Source organism: Pan paniscus, chromosome 17 (assembly GCF_029289425.2).
Source record: "Pan paniscus chromosome 17, NHGRI_mPanPan1-v2.0_pri, whole genome shotgun sequence".
Classification (NCBI taxonomy): domain Eukaryota; kingdom Metazoa; phylum Chordata; class Mammalia; order Primates; family Hominidae; genus Pan; species Pan paniscus.
The window spans coordinates 94,605,910-94,623,391 of record NC_073266.2 but is presented as its reverse complement, the minus strand read 5'-3'; the positions used below and the strand labels follow the sequence as shown (position 1 = coordinate 94,623,391).

The 17,482-nt window shown below is 45.7% G+C and overlaps 1 protein-coding gene across 4 annotated transcripts in view; it reads left to right on the top strand.

Annotated features, from left to right (window-relative positions):
- The window catches only part of MBP (myelin basic protein), a 129,063-nt gene that overhangs the window by 27,938 nt on the left and 83,643 nt on the right, over nucleotides 1-17,482 (top strand). For all 4 annotated transcript variants that reach the window (XM_014342324.3, XM_034944091.2, XM_014342323.3 and 1 more), the window contains exon 2: nucleotides 11,148-11,235. In XM_014342324.3, the coding sequence (XP_014197810.1) occupies nucleotides 11,148-11,235 (88 nt within the window). The remainder of the gene's footprint in view (nucleotides 1-11,147; nucleotides 11,236-17,482) is intronic.

The following is a 17,482-nucleotide window of genomic DNA, read 5'->3' as shown; positions in this document are numbered from 1 at the left end:
CCCCACCACAGGGCTATGCTGTGTCTTTTCTTTAATAGGTGTCTAGAGTTATTTGCCTTGTCATCTACCCAGACATTTTTGGGAAATGGTTTAGAATGCGGTGAGGGCCTGGGAGTCACCTAGTGTAGCTGCCAGCCTTGGACACTAGTTTGCAGGGGAAAGTATTTTCAGAAGAAGGATCAAGAAAAGAATTGTTTTAATTTTTTTTTTTTTTTTTTTTTTTTTTTTTGCGACGGAGTCTCACTCTTGTTGCCCTGGCTGGAGTGCAGCCTGCAGTGCTCACTGCAAGCTCCGCCTCCCAGGTTCAAGCAATTCTCCTGCCTCAGCCTCCCGAGTAGCCGGGATTACAGGTGCCCACCACCACGCCCAGCTAATTTTTTGTATTTTTAGTAGTGACAGGGTTTCACCATGTTGGCCAGGCTGGTCTTGAACTCCTGACCTCGGGTGATCCTCCCGCCTCAACCTCCCAAAGTGCTGGGATTACAGGTATGAGCCACCACACCTGGCCTGTTTTATTTTAATTTTATACCAAACACACGGCACTAATTCTGTGCCAGGCACTTTATAAATATTAACTCTCTTCATCTTCCTGATAACAATAAGAGGTACTATTATTCTCACTCTTGTACAAACAAGGAAACAGAGGCACAGAGACACTAAGCCACTTGCCCTCGATCGCAAAGCTATTAAGGGTGGGGGTGGGATTGGTGCCTCGGCGCCTGGCTCCAGAATGCTCTCAGCACTGGGACCTGTGGTCTGGGAGCTTGAGCTTCTCCTGGTGGTTTTCGTGCCTACTTGCTGGAATCAGGTGTGTGTTTAACCTCATACTCAAAAGTTTATGTGAGTGGCCCTTTTCTCAAGAATCATTAAACACGTTTTTAACTTGAGTGGTCACCAATATATTTAATAACTGCTCTGTGGAAGGTCAGGAAGGGTGGAAGGACATGAAACAGCCGCTGGCACAGTCGTTCCTGCTTTGCATTGCTACAGAACAAATGATTCCAAACCTCAGCACTGAAGCAGCAGCAGCTTCATTAGGTCTCAGGATTTTGTGAGCTGGAATTCAGGCAGGACTCAGCAGCGATGGTGCCGCCTCGATGCTCTCAGAGGGCAGCTGAGGCCTCGGCATGGCCCAAGCCCTCTCCAGGTGCAGCTGGGCCAGGGGGAGCTGCTGGAAAACTGCCCTACTGGGCTCCCCTCTCCATGTGGCCTCAGAGCCTCCCCAGGTGGACTCCCCTGCGGGGCAATCAAACGGCCCACCTGTTGACTCAAGAGGCCACGGTGGAAGTGGCTGGTCCTCATCAAGGTCAGGCCAAGTGCCAGCACGGTGCCAAACCCACCCCACTGTGTTAGCAGGACCACCAGGGCCAGTCCAATTCCAGGAAAGGGAAACGGGCTCACTTCTCCGTGGGACAAGTGTCCAAACCCAGCAGCCCTCTTTCATGCATCACACTGAGAGGCAGGCAGTGGATTCTGAATCACAGGCTGTCAGCTGAATAACATAAACCGTCACTGCCATTCCGTAACTCACACTCACAGTGCTCTTTGATTTATTCGAATCAAAGTTTGAGATTGCGAAGGTTCATGATAAATTTAATTGAATCCCTCCATATGCATTAAGGTATGATATTTATGCCCGTTGCCTCCAGAGGCCAACAGTCCCCTGAGACCAGCAAGGGCCTAATAGTAATGTTCACCCCACAATTTGCAGCCTAATAGTATAATGCCTAGTTTCATTTCCACTCTTAGCCTAATCTCTTCCATTGGATTTTAATATTGTTTTATATGGAAGTCCCCGTTAGTGCGGTGTGCACATTTTTATGGCTGACTGGCTCCTGTGCATTGAAAAGCACCTGTTCTGAGGACAGTAAACACAGCTCTTCCATGTGGGCATTCAAGATGAGTTCACGCGGGTCTTCAACAGAAACCATTTTGTCCCTAAGCAAAACATCATCATGTTTCAGCAGTTTTCTTCTCTCTGCTATAGTCAAAGAGGGGCTTGCATATCAAAATCAGATGGCTGCACCCTCAACCCCATCCTCTCCCCCACCCTGGGAGCTGCAGCGCCACTCCACCCTCAGCCCGCTGCTCCTGGAGGGGACAGAGGACCCACCTTCTCGCTGCCGTCTGGATGTGTCAGGCGTTCTCTAGGCCAGCAATGTGTGTGACGGGCGTTTTGATGGATGGCTACATGTATTACACATTTCATTATCCTTTTAAGAGGAGTAAGAGTGTTTTCTCTTATCAATTCCATTTTAATGTTAGCTATAACAAAAACATAGTTTAATGGTTTGTGCAAAAATTCACTCATTTTGCTCAAAGGTAATTAATAAATGCACCCTATTTGATGCAGAAACTGCATCTCCAGAAAGTGATTCCATCCCTGGGAGAAGCTTCCAGACAAAAAGGACAAGAGAGTAGATACTTCAGTGATTCCACCTGCCGTGACAGAAGCCCTTTCTCCTCCATTCTGAATCTTGGAGAGGAGGGACTGAGATCTCAGAAGCTCTATCAGATAGGCTTTTATTTATTTAGAGGTTTGTTTTTCCTGCAGTATCCTCTTTAAACACCCACAGTTTTTTTAAATCCAAGATAGTATTGCCTAGAACATGCGGATAATCTAAACACGATCTAGTAAACTGATTACAGGTAAATTAAAACTTTTGTCTGTAATTTTCTATTTAGTTGCTGTGATCTTTACATGAATGTTTCTTACTGGCTGTTCATTTGCACTGCATATCAGACAGAGACCACCTAGGCAGGCACTGCCAGTGGTGCCAATGGTACTCCAACAGTTATGCAATTATAAGGGCGTTCTGCACTGAACTGAGGTTGAGGAATGCAGGCTGTGTCTGGGAATCGATTTCCCATGAAATCATGGACTTTGGTTCCGCCCCAGCTGTGCCTGGCTTCCCTTTCCTTCCCACAGTGGCCCTCATTTGTTTTCCTTTGACCCCACCACTCTCGCCATGTTCCCCGAGCATCTCCTCCTCCCAGGCCTGGATGGGGGCCAGACACTGAAGCCCAGTTCTCCTTGTAGCTTGCTGCCAAATTCTTATGGCCTTTCCATATCACAGGCTTATAGTCCTGTTGTCTTGACCAAAGAAAAAGAATCCTACAAAAGTGTGATACATATGACCTCAACCCTGAAGTCTCTGACTCCCTCGGAGAAGTTAACTTAGAAATCTATCCATTTCCCTTGAGACCGGGGCTCACTGAACCCCCTTGGGGAGACCCGGGCTCCCTGAACCCATCGTCTTCTGACCCCACCATCAGCACAAGTCTCATGGCCCTTTCCAGAAGCAGCTAAGCCTAAAAGTGGGAGAAACAGAAAAATCGAAGCCCCCACGTGGGCACTGTCTACCTCCAAGGACCCCCAGACTGAGGGGCTGGAAAATCCTCAGACCTGTGTTCAGATCAGAAGCAACCCTTTCTGTGCATTTGCCCAAGGTTTCAGTCTCATCTCTGAGCCAAGGACCCTGTGAGTGTGCACAAGTCAGCATCACTACTCCTGGCCTTAGTGGTGAGAAGAGTGGTTGGGCTGGTCTCTAAAGTCTTTCTAATTGTGAAAGTCTATCTCATTTCGTTTCCGATAAGTACATCTAAAGTAACAGATATCATGGTGATCTTTTAGCTTGAGAATAAAATGTGTGAAGTTGGGTTTGACTGTGAACTGGTGGAAGGCAAGAGAATACACCCATCGAGCTGGCTGAAGAGCAGTTGTTAGTTTTCAGCAGGTCACCTCTTATATAACCAGTTGTTGGGAGATAACCTTCCACGGGTCTGCATGTCCTGCAAGCCAGGCAGGATCCACCCTTATTCTGGACTATTTTTTCCAGGATGTTTACATAATGAACAGGCTAGGAAGATAGAGAGTGTGTCTATCTGCAGCAAATAACAGGTCTTGGGAGATATAGTGTCTCCCTGCGGAGCAGGGCACTGGCGTAGCTACTGACAGTTCTAAAGGATTCAGGTTTCCTAGATGGGCGTTCCTCTCCTGCCACTCAACCCACTGCATGCAGACAGCCACCTGGGCCCATTCGCATGGCTCCTATGTGAACTGGGTATTAGGGAACCCATGTCAAAATGGTGAAATGTCGCTACTGCTGTGAATAATAACCCGCCCTTTGTCTCTGACCCAGGAATCTCATTCCTTCATGAGCATCCACAAAACTTAGCTTTCGGGTAGATAAAATCTCAGATGTGCCACTGTTCTTAACATAAGCCTAGTGTTGACCCTCTTTGTAAAACTAGATGATGCTGAAATTCCTTTTATAATCTAGTCTTTTTATATATATACATATAAAATACTTATAAAAATTTAAAGAGAGCAAAAATATGTAAGATGAAAAATAAGCCAGTTAACCTTTACCTGATATCTTTGACTTTCTGGATTGGAAATGAAATTTGCTGAACAGACGCTGGATCCTGAAAAAGTATTTAGAAGTATTCATTATCAACTAAAGTTTCATTAGAAATCCTAGAAATCTCTGGTGTGGATTAATTGGAGAGGAATCTAAGACAGGGCAATGGCAGTGGGCAAAGATTCAGAAAGAACACGTTGCTGCCAGCGAGGAGGGTTGACCATTGCTGACAATGGCTGAACAGGCCAGGCGTCCTAAAAGCACTGAGCTTTCCTCCAGAGAAATGTGCCATTTGCAGTCCTCATAATGATGCCGCAAGATGGGGACCACTGTCCTCCTGGGGATACTGAGGTGGAGGGAGCTTGACTCGCTTAAGATCTCACTTTGAGTAACTGCGCTGCGGGCGGCACTACGTCCCACTGTTTCTGCTGCCACACCAGGAGTCCTGGGCCAGAGCCCCTGAGAGGTGACTTTGATGGTTCTGAGAAAAAATAAGGGCTTATTCTGATAACAGTGTGAAGCTAAGATGCTACTGATCTGCATTTTCAATAGTTTTGTGTGCTTCTGCAAAGAGCAGTTTCCACTTATTGAATGCTCTTCACGACGACCACATAGAAAAGTGTGATTATAATGTTCATTTTAAAGCTGAGCAAACAGAGGTACAGAAAACTCAGTTATTTTCCCTGTTACCCAGGCAATCAGCTTCAGAGAGCCCGAGGTCTTGGCTGTCATGCAAATAATGATTTTGATACGACGTACATGTGTTGCAGATCCTGATGCCCCCAAACTATTTTCTGCAAATATCTGGGTGGATTAGATCTGTCTACGGCAGGGAATATGGCAGAAGGTAAAGAAAACTTAAAGAAATATCTGCCTTTTAGTAGCATCCCCTCTGAAATGACCTAAGGCTCAAAATATGTGTGGTGCTGTGAGAAACACCAGGCCATATTCAGATTTGTGCATAGAAATGAGATAAGAATTATGAGGCAGGAGGGGAGGGGAGGCGGAGGGGTGTGTACGCCGGCAGGATCCTGAGCCTTCAAAGGCCAAGCAGCTGGCATGTAGGTGCCACATATGACTGTGTCGCCTGTGACATCATAGGAAGCTTCAGCTGGGTTTTTTTGTTTGTTTTGTTTTTTAAATAAGGTCAGTCGAGTATAAGATTCAGAAGGGGGAAGACAGTCGCAACTTCTCTTGTTAAACATCCTAGGAATTTTAGAAATATGAATCACTGTGTAATTTTTCTTCTGGGAAATCTCAGAAGAAATAAACACGATGCATTTCCTACGCCATTGACACTCTCCAGTGTGATGGACAGGACTTGGCTCAGCAAGTTTAACTGGACAGTCGCCATCTGACATTCTGGGCTTGCTTTTCTAGCTTTATTTTTGAAGCACCCAATTTGGCTTCCTACCTTATTTTCTTTGTATGCTCAGCTCCTGAGCAGGGTTTGGTGCAAGCATGGGTGGGAACAAGTGGGTGAGTGGCAAGGTACTGAGGACGCAGAACCAGACAAGACTTTTATCTGCTTCCAGGCCAGTGATTCTCCACTCAAGGCTTCAAGTGTCCAAGGAGAGAATACAGTCATGGATTCTTAGTTTCTGTTCCTGGTTGGGTCAGTAAAGACCCTTCCTCATCTTTCTGTTCTGGTTATCACTAGACACAGAAACTAAAAACCATGGCTTCAGGTTGCTAAAAGCCTAAAACAAAACAAAACAGAAGAGCAACAACAAAATAAGATGGGCTGGACAAGCTTAGGACATCTCCTAATGCAGCATTTTTTAAGAGAAATGCAGCATTTTTTAAGGGATTGAAAAATTCTCAAAATCAATTCTTACATGTGTTGAATACAGCAGCCTGTGGTGGACCATGACTCTGAGTCTAACCTACAACTGGTTTTGCAGGTGAGAGTCATTTTGTAACATGTTTCAACACCTTCCTCTCCTGATAAGCAGCTTCTAGTCTGAATCAGGACTTTAAGAATATGCTGTATAATGTTTGTACCAATACGAAGCAAGTGTTTTCCTCTCTCACAGCCTTTTTTGTGATGATTAGAAACTTACCCTCTGGGCCATTCCTCCTGAAATTGCCACCTCCAGACCACCAATCTTTAAAAAATGTACGGCTAATTATAAGCGTATTTTCACCTGCAATGTGCATGTGCGTGTGTGCCATGTGTGCACGTACATGAATAGCTGTACCAGGTTGGAGATCTCTCACACTTGGCTGGACACTCCGGCTACGCGGGAACAAGCACCTGAGCAGGGTCCTCAAAACCAACCAGGATTCCGCCCGCCGACGTCCTGGCTGTGACTGGCTTTGGGAAGTTTGACTCCATGCCATCCTTTGCTTCTCCACTCGGTTCTGATGAAGGAAACTGAATTGCGCTTCCACAATTCAGTGGCGGGAGAGGGTGGACCTCTCGAGTTCCCAGGGCCCCTCCTGTCACCTGCCCCAGAGCCCCGTGCAGGGCCACACTGACCCCCAGGGAAAGCTTGCCACTTAAGGGTTAGAGGTCAAGGCTGGGTAGAGGGTTTTTAGTTTTTGTGTTTTTACACACAGAGAAAATGAGACTAATCACTGGTTTATAATAGATCAGGAGACTATCATTTCTTTTGTTCCAAAAAAATACACTTTTTTCTCTGTCATCTTTCACCATACGTGGTAATGTCCCGAGCTGTTTGTGCTCCTTACGACATAGGGGAATGTGTTCCCTTCCTGGGGTTTCTGCGGCAAATTCCCACACACCTTCTAAAATTGTGTTGGATAAGAAATAGATTCTTACATAGGTCAGCTCCCACATATTTAGGCTGATGAAAAAGAAAATTGCTACAAATAGTATGAAGGAGGCACCCTTGCTTGAAATGCATGTCGACACGTGCAGTCACAGATTCTGTTTGGACTCAGATTTGGACTCAAAAATTTTGGGCAATGACGCAGGGAGGGCCTGAGCTGCCAGGACCCATCCCCTCTCGTAAGTCTGAGCCCCGTCTGCAGGAAGCTCTTGTTTTATCATCACGAAAATCACCTCACTTTTGACACATCATCTGCATTATTTGTTTTGCGAGTAGACCTTTTGCTTACAGGAAATGTGTTCATCATAGGGGAATATTTTATATTTTTGGAATAGCAATATCGGGTCTCAAAAACAAACCTTATATTTGAGTAGAAATTAGTCATGAAATTTCCCAGGCCCGTATGTACTTTCTGCACGCATCCTGTGTCCCTGTATGACCTAGAGATGTTGAACCATCAGAGAACAGAGTTGAGAAGGTGGAGAAAAATGCGGATTTGGAGTCCTGTCTGCCATCACTATTCAGGGTCCACCTGTGGCCACTTTGGTGTGAGGGATAAACAGAGTGGACGCACCATAGCTGTGGGACCAATGTGTGCACAAGCTGGCGCACAGGACACAAAATTCCTCTTCATGCTTATGCTGCCCCCACCCTCGAAACCAGCCTGGGAAGTGGATACAGGGAAGTGGCTGCCGCTAGGTTATCCCCCTCCATGCACTTAAAGCAAAGTGCTGTGATTTAAAGATCAGCTTTCACTCTGCATCTGAAACGCCTCATTTCTAAGATGCGGCATTGTTCTACCCTCTGGTGAGAAGGGCTGCCCAAGCCAATGGGAAGACACTACTGGTCCTAGTGGTGTCCCGCTTGGAGAGACATTAAGCCTGAAGAAAATGCATCTATGATCAATAACGACGGTAGCTGAATCATACTTAATTAGTTCTTAAATAACACTTATTATTTTGTAATTAGTGAAGAATATGATCTATTAGCATAGAAGCTGGATGTAAAAAAATATGACATGAATTCCTAGCTGAGGAAAGACTATCGGGAAATTATTTATTTTCCAAGTTTTAGTGTCTTCTGAAATTAACTGGATAGATATGAAAAGTGTACATAGCCAGCTATCTTTGGCTCCCTCTGCTGAAACAGAAACAATCCATTTTAACTATGTTTAAAAAGCTGTCTCTGGGCGCCAGGCACCGTGCTAGGCCTGAGGGATGGGAAGGTGTGTAAGGCACAGTTCTTGTTCTCACAGTATTCACCGCATCACAGGGAGGGGAATAAAACAATAGACTGTTCTGGGAGTTTCTGTAATAGAGACACAGGAAAATCCGCAGAAGTCAGAGGCTGCTGGGAGCCTGGAAGCCATGGGGGTGAGGTCAGAGGCCCCGAGGTGAGGTCAGAGTCCCCAAGGTGAGGCCCCCAAGGCTCAGCTCCGTGGTGGCGGCTGCTGCTCTTTGTCCTCCCAAAGAGGCTGAGAGTGTTTATTCCAGTCCCAGGAAAGTTTCCCTCCCACCACATCTCTAGCAATGCCAGACATCAGATTTTTTTCTACTTGTGTTAAAAAGAAATCTCATTTTTGTTTCGCTCTGTATTTCTTTGATTACTAGTGAGTTGGAACATTCTCTTCATTTCATTGCTTATTAGTAACTGTTTCGTGGGACTCTGTGACTCGCAATCTGGAAAGCAGCAGCTTGGTTTCTACAGCGGCCAACCAGCAACAGAAGCCTGGCAGGTGTACACAAAGTTACAACAAATGTAAACACTTTAATTGGCTGCTATTTGTCATTCTAGAATCAGGCAACACCTCTTTCTACAAAACAGAATGAGTGCTCCAATGAGCCGAGCAGAGGAGGTTGGTTTATAAACAGACTGAGGAAAGCAGACACAGAGAACAAAATGCAGGCGGATGTGTGGTGGTTCCAAGATGACTTCCCCATAAAGGTTAAAGCAGACGGGACTTCCTCGTCATCTGGGCTAAACCTGGCCTGCTTGGAAGTTGGGCTGTTATCTCTCCTGATTGCTCAGAAGGTCAAATAAAGATCTTCATCTGGGCTTGGTACCATACTTCATACGGGGGCGTCTGCTGGGCCCGGTGCAGGAGCTCAGTCCAAACCAGTGTCCTCTTATCAATTTTATTTCACAACGTGAAGGCAAATTCTTCCCTCCTCAATTTTGTGAGTCCAATAACCCATGTGTTTTTTATCTGTTAATCACACCAGACAGCATTGAATTGTAGAAACAATGCCGTAAACATTGGTTGGTGGGGACCTTACCCACCCATCCCCTCCTGTCTGCCCAGGGATGGGAATGGATACACACAAACACACACACACACACACACACACACACACACACGGGATGGAGGGTTTCCAGATAGGGCTCTTAGTGACCAGGAGGCGGAGTGTAGGGCCCTGGCTGGTGTGAGCTCAGAGGGCTGGACTTCTCTCCAGGAACAAACAGCCTGCAGTACATAAGTGAGTCACACTAGGTCTGAATCAGACTTCAGGGTGGTCTTAATGGCTGTGCCTGCCCCTCTCTCCAGAAGGAAAAGAATGTAAAATTGAGACTCTGTACATATTATGGTCCTGGGTTAAAGGCCCCCAGGAAATGAGAGATTGGGTGGAAAATTGGTACAAACTTAAGTGCAGAGACCAGGGTGGGGTGCTGCAGGGAGCGGCACCCGAGAGAAGCAGCCTCCCGGTGCTGCTGGTGGGTGGCACCAGGGCCAGCGCGGCTGCCCACAGCACTGACGCCCGCTCAGTGAAAGCTCCAGTGTGACTCATTCCTCTTCCAGAAATACTCCTTGGCCGTGTGCATTCTGAGAAGTGAACAGGAAATTAGTGCAACACGGTTAGGGTTGAAAAACACAAATGTGAACAAGCTGGATGGTGGTTGTGGAGCCTGGTGAGGTGTGAACAGTAACTGAAATGCTAGCGGGCTGTGCAAGCAGTCTGTGTGTGCCGACATGACGTCTCCTCCAGGATCCCTCTTTCCCTGGCAAAAGCAAGAAGGAGCATATCATCCACAGTGTGATGCCATTTATGTGAAGACAGAAAGGAGGGAAAAGAATACCCATGTGTCATTGTCTGAAGGTGCCCAGATGATTGTGCAAAGTCTGGAAGAAGCTGGAAATGCCAGCTGCCTCCCAGAAGGGGGCGGGGGGGGCATCCAGGAGACCCCGGGGTTTCAGCACGCAGCCACTGTGCACTTTCTAGAGCATTTGAATCATTCAATGTGCAAGTGTGACATTTCAAAATAGTTAAGTAAAATTGATTACAAATATATCAGGAAGCTGAACCATGTCTTCTCTCTGCACTGGTGATCAAACTATGTACTGAAAACTTTAAACTCGAAAAACAAGCTCACACTGCCATTCGGGCCCCAAACGACAGGCAAAGGGAGGCCCAGAGGAGAAACTCTGAAGCCGAAGATTCCCAGAGGAGTGGCCGGGGGCCTGGCCCACCCCATAACACCACAACAGGCCGCTTCCTCCCCTGGAATACAAAAGTGCCTCCAGACATCAGCTTCGTTTTCTGTCCCTAAAAGGACTCATTCTCCCATCAAAGTGGTCCTGACTGGTTCCAGTTAGCCAAAGGTGTCATTGGAGGAGTAAGGCCTGGTGTCAGTTCTGCCGCACAGTGTCACTTAGAATCTAAAGCAGTAACTATGTGGGCTCACCCTTGGAATAAATGGGATGGCATGTAGCTAATTTATTTTACCTAGGCTGATATTCCAATTTTTTTGTATAAAACTATACCAACTGGGTCCAGAAAGTGCTTAGGTGCTTAGGCAGAGAAAACAACCCAGAATTCAGAATCCTGCGCAGAAAACCCTCCTCTGAACCAAGGCTCTATATTCTATCTTGAAAACAGATGTGAAACTGATTATCTGATAAAAAATTTATAAAGAGACAATGCATTACAATTATTTTGTTGATAAAACAATTTATCTTAAGAAAAGGGTTTGTTGTGTTTTCTATTTCCAGAATAGTGAAACTAACAGAGGAGAATCTGAAAAAAAGAGAAACCTGGGTGAACTTTCACGGACAACCTCAGAGGACAACGAAGTGTTCGGTAGGTGACGCAGACATCGGCAACATGGCGCCACATGGTGACGGCGTGCACCTGCACTCTCACTCGGGGAAGCCTTTGATTTTTTTATTGCATGGGTGATCCATGGATCTGTACTCATTACTAAAACATAGAGGCTGGGATCATTGCTTCATGTCTGTAATCGCACACTTCACGGGGTCTATGCAAGAGGATCGCTTGAGCCCAGGAGCTCAAGACCAGCCCGGGCAACACAATGAGACCTCGTCTCTACAAAAAATAAAATAAATGAATTAGCCAGGTGTGGTGGCATGCACCCGTGGCCCCAGATACTTGGGAGGCTGAAGTGAGAGGATCACTTGGGCCCAGGAGGTCGAGGCTGCAGTGAGCTATGATTGCTCCACTGCACTCCAGGCTGGGCAACAGAGCAAGATGCTGTCTAAAAAAAATTAAAATGTCGGCTGTGTAGATACGTGGCAGATACAGCCCCTTCCTCCCCTCCTGCAATCCCTTCCCATCTCAGTTTTGTTTTTGCTCGCATGCCTTGTTGCACACATAGACATTCAGCATTTCCCAGGCTCACTGTATGGTGTTTCTCTGATCGTCTGTTTGTCCAGCCCTGTGTGAGCATCGGGAAGCCTAGCAGTGTTTGTAAAAAATAGCTAATGAGGAAATGAAATTGCACCAAAGCCTGGATACCACGGGGTTTATCTTAACCACAAAGAGTGACTCAGAAGGCATTGGGAAATAACTGTTGTCTTCAGAATTTTACTTTTTTGTATTGCCTTATTGAATATAAGTTGCCTTTATATATTTTTGTGGTTTGAATGTGTTCCCCACATTTCGTGTGTTGGAAGCTTAACCCCCTAAATTTCTATGTTAATTGGATGTGGGGCCTTTGGGATGTAACTAGGAGCAGAGACCTAGTCATCAGGTCATTGGGGTGGGGCCCCTGATGAGACCAGTGGCTTTGTAAGGAGAGGAAGAGAGGCCTGAGCCAACTCCCAATCTGTGTCACCATGCGATGCCACCCATCACATCATGGCACACTCACCAGAAGCTGAGCAGATGCCAGTGCCATGCCCTGGGAATTCCCAGCCTCAAGAACTGTAAGGAATAAATTTATTTTCTTTATAAATTATCCAGTCTCAGGTATTCAGTTATAGCAATAGAAAATGAACCAAGATATAATCTTAGCATTCATCTTTGTTTCTGCTTCCCCTATGAGTGACTGACCATGTTCTCATTTGAGGTTTACATTAATGAGATTGGATCCACTCATCCCATCATGACACTGAGGCTCAGTGACTTGCCCAAGACCACAGGGCTATGCAGGTCCTCAAAGCAGTTGTATTCTGCTGTGCACAGCTCTTTGATTTTCTCCATCTATTCCTAAAGCAAAGAGGAAAAGGGGTGGAATGAAATGTGCTCAGATCCTGAGAACGCACAGTAGGTCGAAGGAAAAAGGAGTGATTTTGTGGCTACTGAAATACGCATCCCTTTCCCCAAGATCAGCCCACCCTGTAGGTTACAGACGACACTCAAGGCAAACAGGCTTCCTGGCCACATTCCCTAGCATGATCTTTGCTTATTTATGGAAAGGCCTTTCTTTATATTTCACCTGTTAGACAAGATAATTTATGCCGATTTTTTTTGTTCGTGATTAACTTGCTCTTTTTCAAAAGTCCTTTCTTTTCTACAATTCCATCCTTCTTGAGCAAACACACATAAAACAGATTTAGTGCTACCCACTGTTTCAATATCTTAAGCGTCCATGAAAATCAACATAACTCAAAGGCCCAGAGACTGAAAGCAATGAGGACTCCTTTACTAGAAAGGAGATAGGCAAGTGCAAAAGGGACTCAGTGCTCTGCTGATTTCTGCATACTTTATTATGCTCTTTATAGGAATTTTCTTGGAGGCATGTCTGAGCATAACTCACTGCCTTCAGGTACTGGGGTTTCCATCCTCAGTGGCAGAGGAAGAAGAGGAAGGAGTTGAAGGCAGCCACGTCCATGACTAGGAGCAGCAGCGTGCACTCTGGAGAACACTGAGGGTTTCGTAGAATAGACAATCTATGAGTTTGAATGGGATGTCCCAGCCTTGATGGTTTTAAGAATAAATCTGCCTATAAAACTCTAGAATAAAAATTCATTTAGATGATCTCTTTACTCATACATTTCAGCTACATATATAAAGACGTAATAGAAAAGCACGAAGACAAATGTCCAAATTTAGGTTTTACACATAAATAAAAGTGAGTTCTAGAATGATTTTGGCTAAGCCTACTGTTTTTTTAAGCAAACTTCATCTTTATCATTATTCCCCTAGCTAATTGCTTTTGAGATTATTCGTAACGATGGCAGCGGTTCTGTTACCATCAAATACACACATACACACACACACACACACACACAAGTATGTATAGGATACAGCATGGATACAATATAACATAAAAAGGTCTTCTATACTTAGCCCTTTCCTTACGCTATCAAGATGATATAATTCCTGAAGCCCTTCCAAACGCAGCCCTCCTTAATCTTTTCCGAGAGATACTGAGTTTAGAGAGTTATTACCTAGGATTGAATGTGAAAACTACTGGAAATGATGGAAATGCAGAATATTTCCATCATTTCACAAACGTGGGTTGTGTTTTGATAGGAAGAGCAATACTTCTGCCTGTTGTGTTTACTGAGGTGTTCCCAGGTCCTTGGACACCGGAGCAAGGCTCGCATATCTGCTGAATGAACTTAGCTCCCACATTCCAAGCCTTTCTGCCCGTGAGTGTGCCGAGGAAGCAGTTCTCAAGAGTCACCTTCAGGCCTTTGCAGCTGATGCCTGATTCAGGTTGAGTCAAAACCAAGGGGGAAGTGGGAGGAGCTTGTGGTCCAGGCATCCTCATTTCATCCCACCCTGGGGGAGGCTGGCCCAGGAGGCCTCTGCACTCATTATTTAGCAGCAACAATCCCAAGTGATGCCGACCTGGAAGGGCCTGTTGAACTGTGGGGCTTTTGCTATTGACCTTAATAATTTCCCATGCCTGACCCTTTCCTGGAGCACACAGAACTCTACTCTAAAGGCGCAGAGTGCTGAAGGAAAAGAAACTAAAATAATCTTGGCTATTAGTCTTGGCTGTATAACCTTGGAGGCATATATGCAATTTCTTTTAAAATTGTAATGTACAAAGTGACTCTAAATGAGAGCAGCAGCTCCCACCTACTTTAGGAAAAGGTCTTTCCTTGACATGATAGTAAATCCCATCAGTACGTTGGGAAACCATTCCTGATGTCCCATGAGCACGAGTCACCGTGATCATGTGATGGTCATCTCTAGGTTCTTGGCAGCCATTTCATCCACGCATCAGAAAAATGAGCGAGGAATGTGAGAAATGGGCAGAAAGCCATCATCCTTAGCTAACCACCTCTGCAAGACACCCGTACCTAAGATCTCTGTGAACATCGAAAGGCAATAGTGTTGTATTTCAGCTGATAAGAGAGTCCCCGAGTTAAGACTGATTGGCGCATTGAGGAGAAGTTTGTGCCAGGTGCTGACTCTGGCACAGGTGCTATTGCTATGGTTCACACATTGAGTGCTCAAAACCACAAACAGACAACTAAAACCACGCAGCCTTCCTCCTCGTCTCTGTGAAGGCCAAAGCCAGTCATTTTCTTAGCAATCCACTTTGAAGTTTTATTTGCCCTTCATGTTCTGGTAAAAATCTCACCAAAGGATTGTTTTCAATCTAAGTAAATAACTCATTAGAGCACACTTTCAAATATCTTCTGTGATTTGTTTTTTATGTTTTTTTTTTTTTTGACAGCTTTGTGGTTATGCTTAAGACTGTTTTGCTTAGTTACAAAAGGAGGAAGAAAACACTCTAAGGCACGACAACCTAGAGAACTGGGCGTTGTCCAAGCTTTGGGGAAGCAGGCCATTTTTCGGTAGACCAGTTGCTGCTAAGCGTTTTCTGACCCACACACCCACAGGTAGTGCACACACTGTCCTCCTCCTTAGAAACCAGGCGGGAAGGAAGGCAGGAGTCAGTCTCCATCTCTTCTCCTACTAGAGTTGACTAATCGTGGGGCTAAACTAAAGGCAGGCAATTCAGTTGAGGTGAGCGAAGTCTTAGGTCTCCATAAATTATACTAAGGGAGGAGAGGGGTGGCCAAAAGAGAGCACTACTGCCCCAGTGACTGACTGTGGTTCCTCTCAGCCAGGACAGGCATCTCAAAGGCAGGGCTGGAAGGATGTGGACTCCGTGTCATGTGTAAGCTAGTTCACTCCACACGTGCCACAGAGGATGGATGTCCTACCGTGAAAACGTCACCATCCTGCGTCTGTGTTCACTGCGTCCACTTCACAGGGCCAAGTCCTGTGTGCACAGCATGTAAGGGCAAACCCCCATGAAGAGTCATGAGGAAAACATTCGCAACTTCATTGCTCAGACAATGGAGATAGAAATATCTGTGTTTAATGTTTATTTAAAAAGTATTCATCCCAGAAACATTTAAGTACATATATTGGTGTATGCGTGTTTTCACTCTTCTTTATTTTATAAAGCTTGAGTTAGCTGACAGTAGGAAAAAACACCAGGAAACAGTAAAATGTAAATAAAATTGAGAAGTCTAGATGAAGTGAAGGAAGACCACAAACACATCAACCATGTGACAATGGCTGCAGGGAGCCGCCCGTTTCACTCTGAGCTGCCCAGCTGCCCACGTGGAAGGGGACCCCGGCCAGCCTGAAGTCTCTCATTTTACACAGCAGGTGGCAGAGCCCTACCACCTTTTAGCTGTGTGCTTTTAGCAATGAACTCCTCTGTTTGTGTCTTGGTTTCCCCATACGTAAGTAGGGGTAATCATAAATGACCTGTGAGTAAGAAACAACACATGTGCACGTGTGGGACTCTCCCATCTCCTCACAGTACTCAGTAAACATTGGCTAGTATTTTCAGAGAGAAGACTGCAGACATTTTTTGAAGGATACAGAGCTTTGTTTAACAAATACTAAGAACTTTTCCTGCTTAAATTTTTATCACAGATAAAGAGTCACATGGTAGTCAACGACCTCAAGGTATTTTTATGGCACATGTGGAGATTAGTTTTGTATAGTTATTCATTGTAATAGAATTCAGTAAGAGCCAGTGGTGCAACATGAATCTTCCGCATTGCAAGCCAAGAGCCTATGATCCCTGTGTCTAGCCATCAGAGGACCTGCTATGATCCACAGACAGAATTACAAGAACTTGGGGTCCCTTCCCAGAGCCAGGACTTTGATAGGCATTTCATAGCACAGAGTTCCAGGTCCCAGGCTCTGAGAAAGGCCCAGGAGGAGTTCTGAGCGGCTGGTTGCTGAGGCACTATGTGCCTGTGTTCCATTGAGGGTCAGCAGCAGCCTCAAGAGAAGACAGACTCCACCTGGGAAACAGGCAGGTGTGACCACTGGCTCTGCCATCAACTCTCAATGCAACTGGGGGTGCGACTTCATCTCTCTGTGTCTGTTTCCTCCTCCAGAAAACAGGGTTTCCTATTGACCCTCAAGAATTGTTGCAAGGGCTCATTGAGAGAACAATTTGGCCGGGTATGATGGCTCATGCCTATAATCCGAGCACTTTGGGAGGCGGAGGCAGGTGGATCACCTGAGGCCAGGAGTTCGAGACCAGCCTGACCAACACGGGGAAACCACATCTCTACCAAGAAATACAAAATTAGCTGGATGTGGTAGTGCACACCTGTAATCCTGGCTACTTGGGAGGCTGAGGCAGAATTCCTTGAACCCAGGAGGCAGAGGTTGCAGTGAGCTGAGATCACACCACTGCACTCCAGCCTGGGCAACAAGAGCAAAACTCCGCCTCATTAAAAAAAAAAAAAAAAAAAAAAGGGAGAGAGAGAGAGAACAGTTATACTCCATTACAGGATGCTTTAACATCTCTACTGCTTGAAGCCACGTTCATACAGTGAATAGTGAGTGCTGCCGTTCATTAGTATTTTTCATGTGCCCGTGAGGACCTGGGTCACATCTGCCATAAACACTCATTCATCATTGGTACTAGGATGTCCTGCCTATGTGCTTTCTCCATTCATTTATTAAATCATTTTTGAGCCCCTCCACTGTGCCGTGCCATATACTGGAGGTGGAAGAGAGAGGGCAGGAGGTTAGAGAAAACGAAATAGAGAAATGGCGGGGCCAGCCATTCTGGGGACTTCACACCATTTGGGGGATGATTTAACATAGAAGGACATGGAACGAGGGCCTCAGCCTCCCAAAGTGC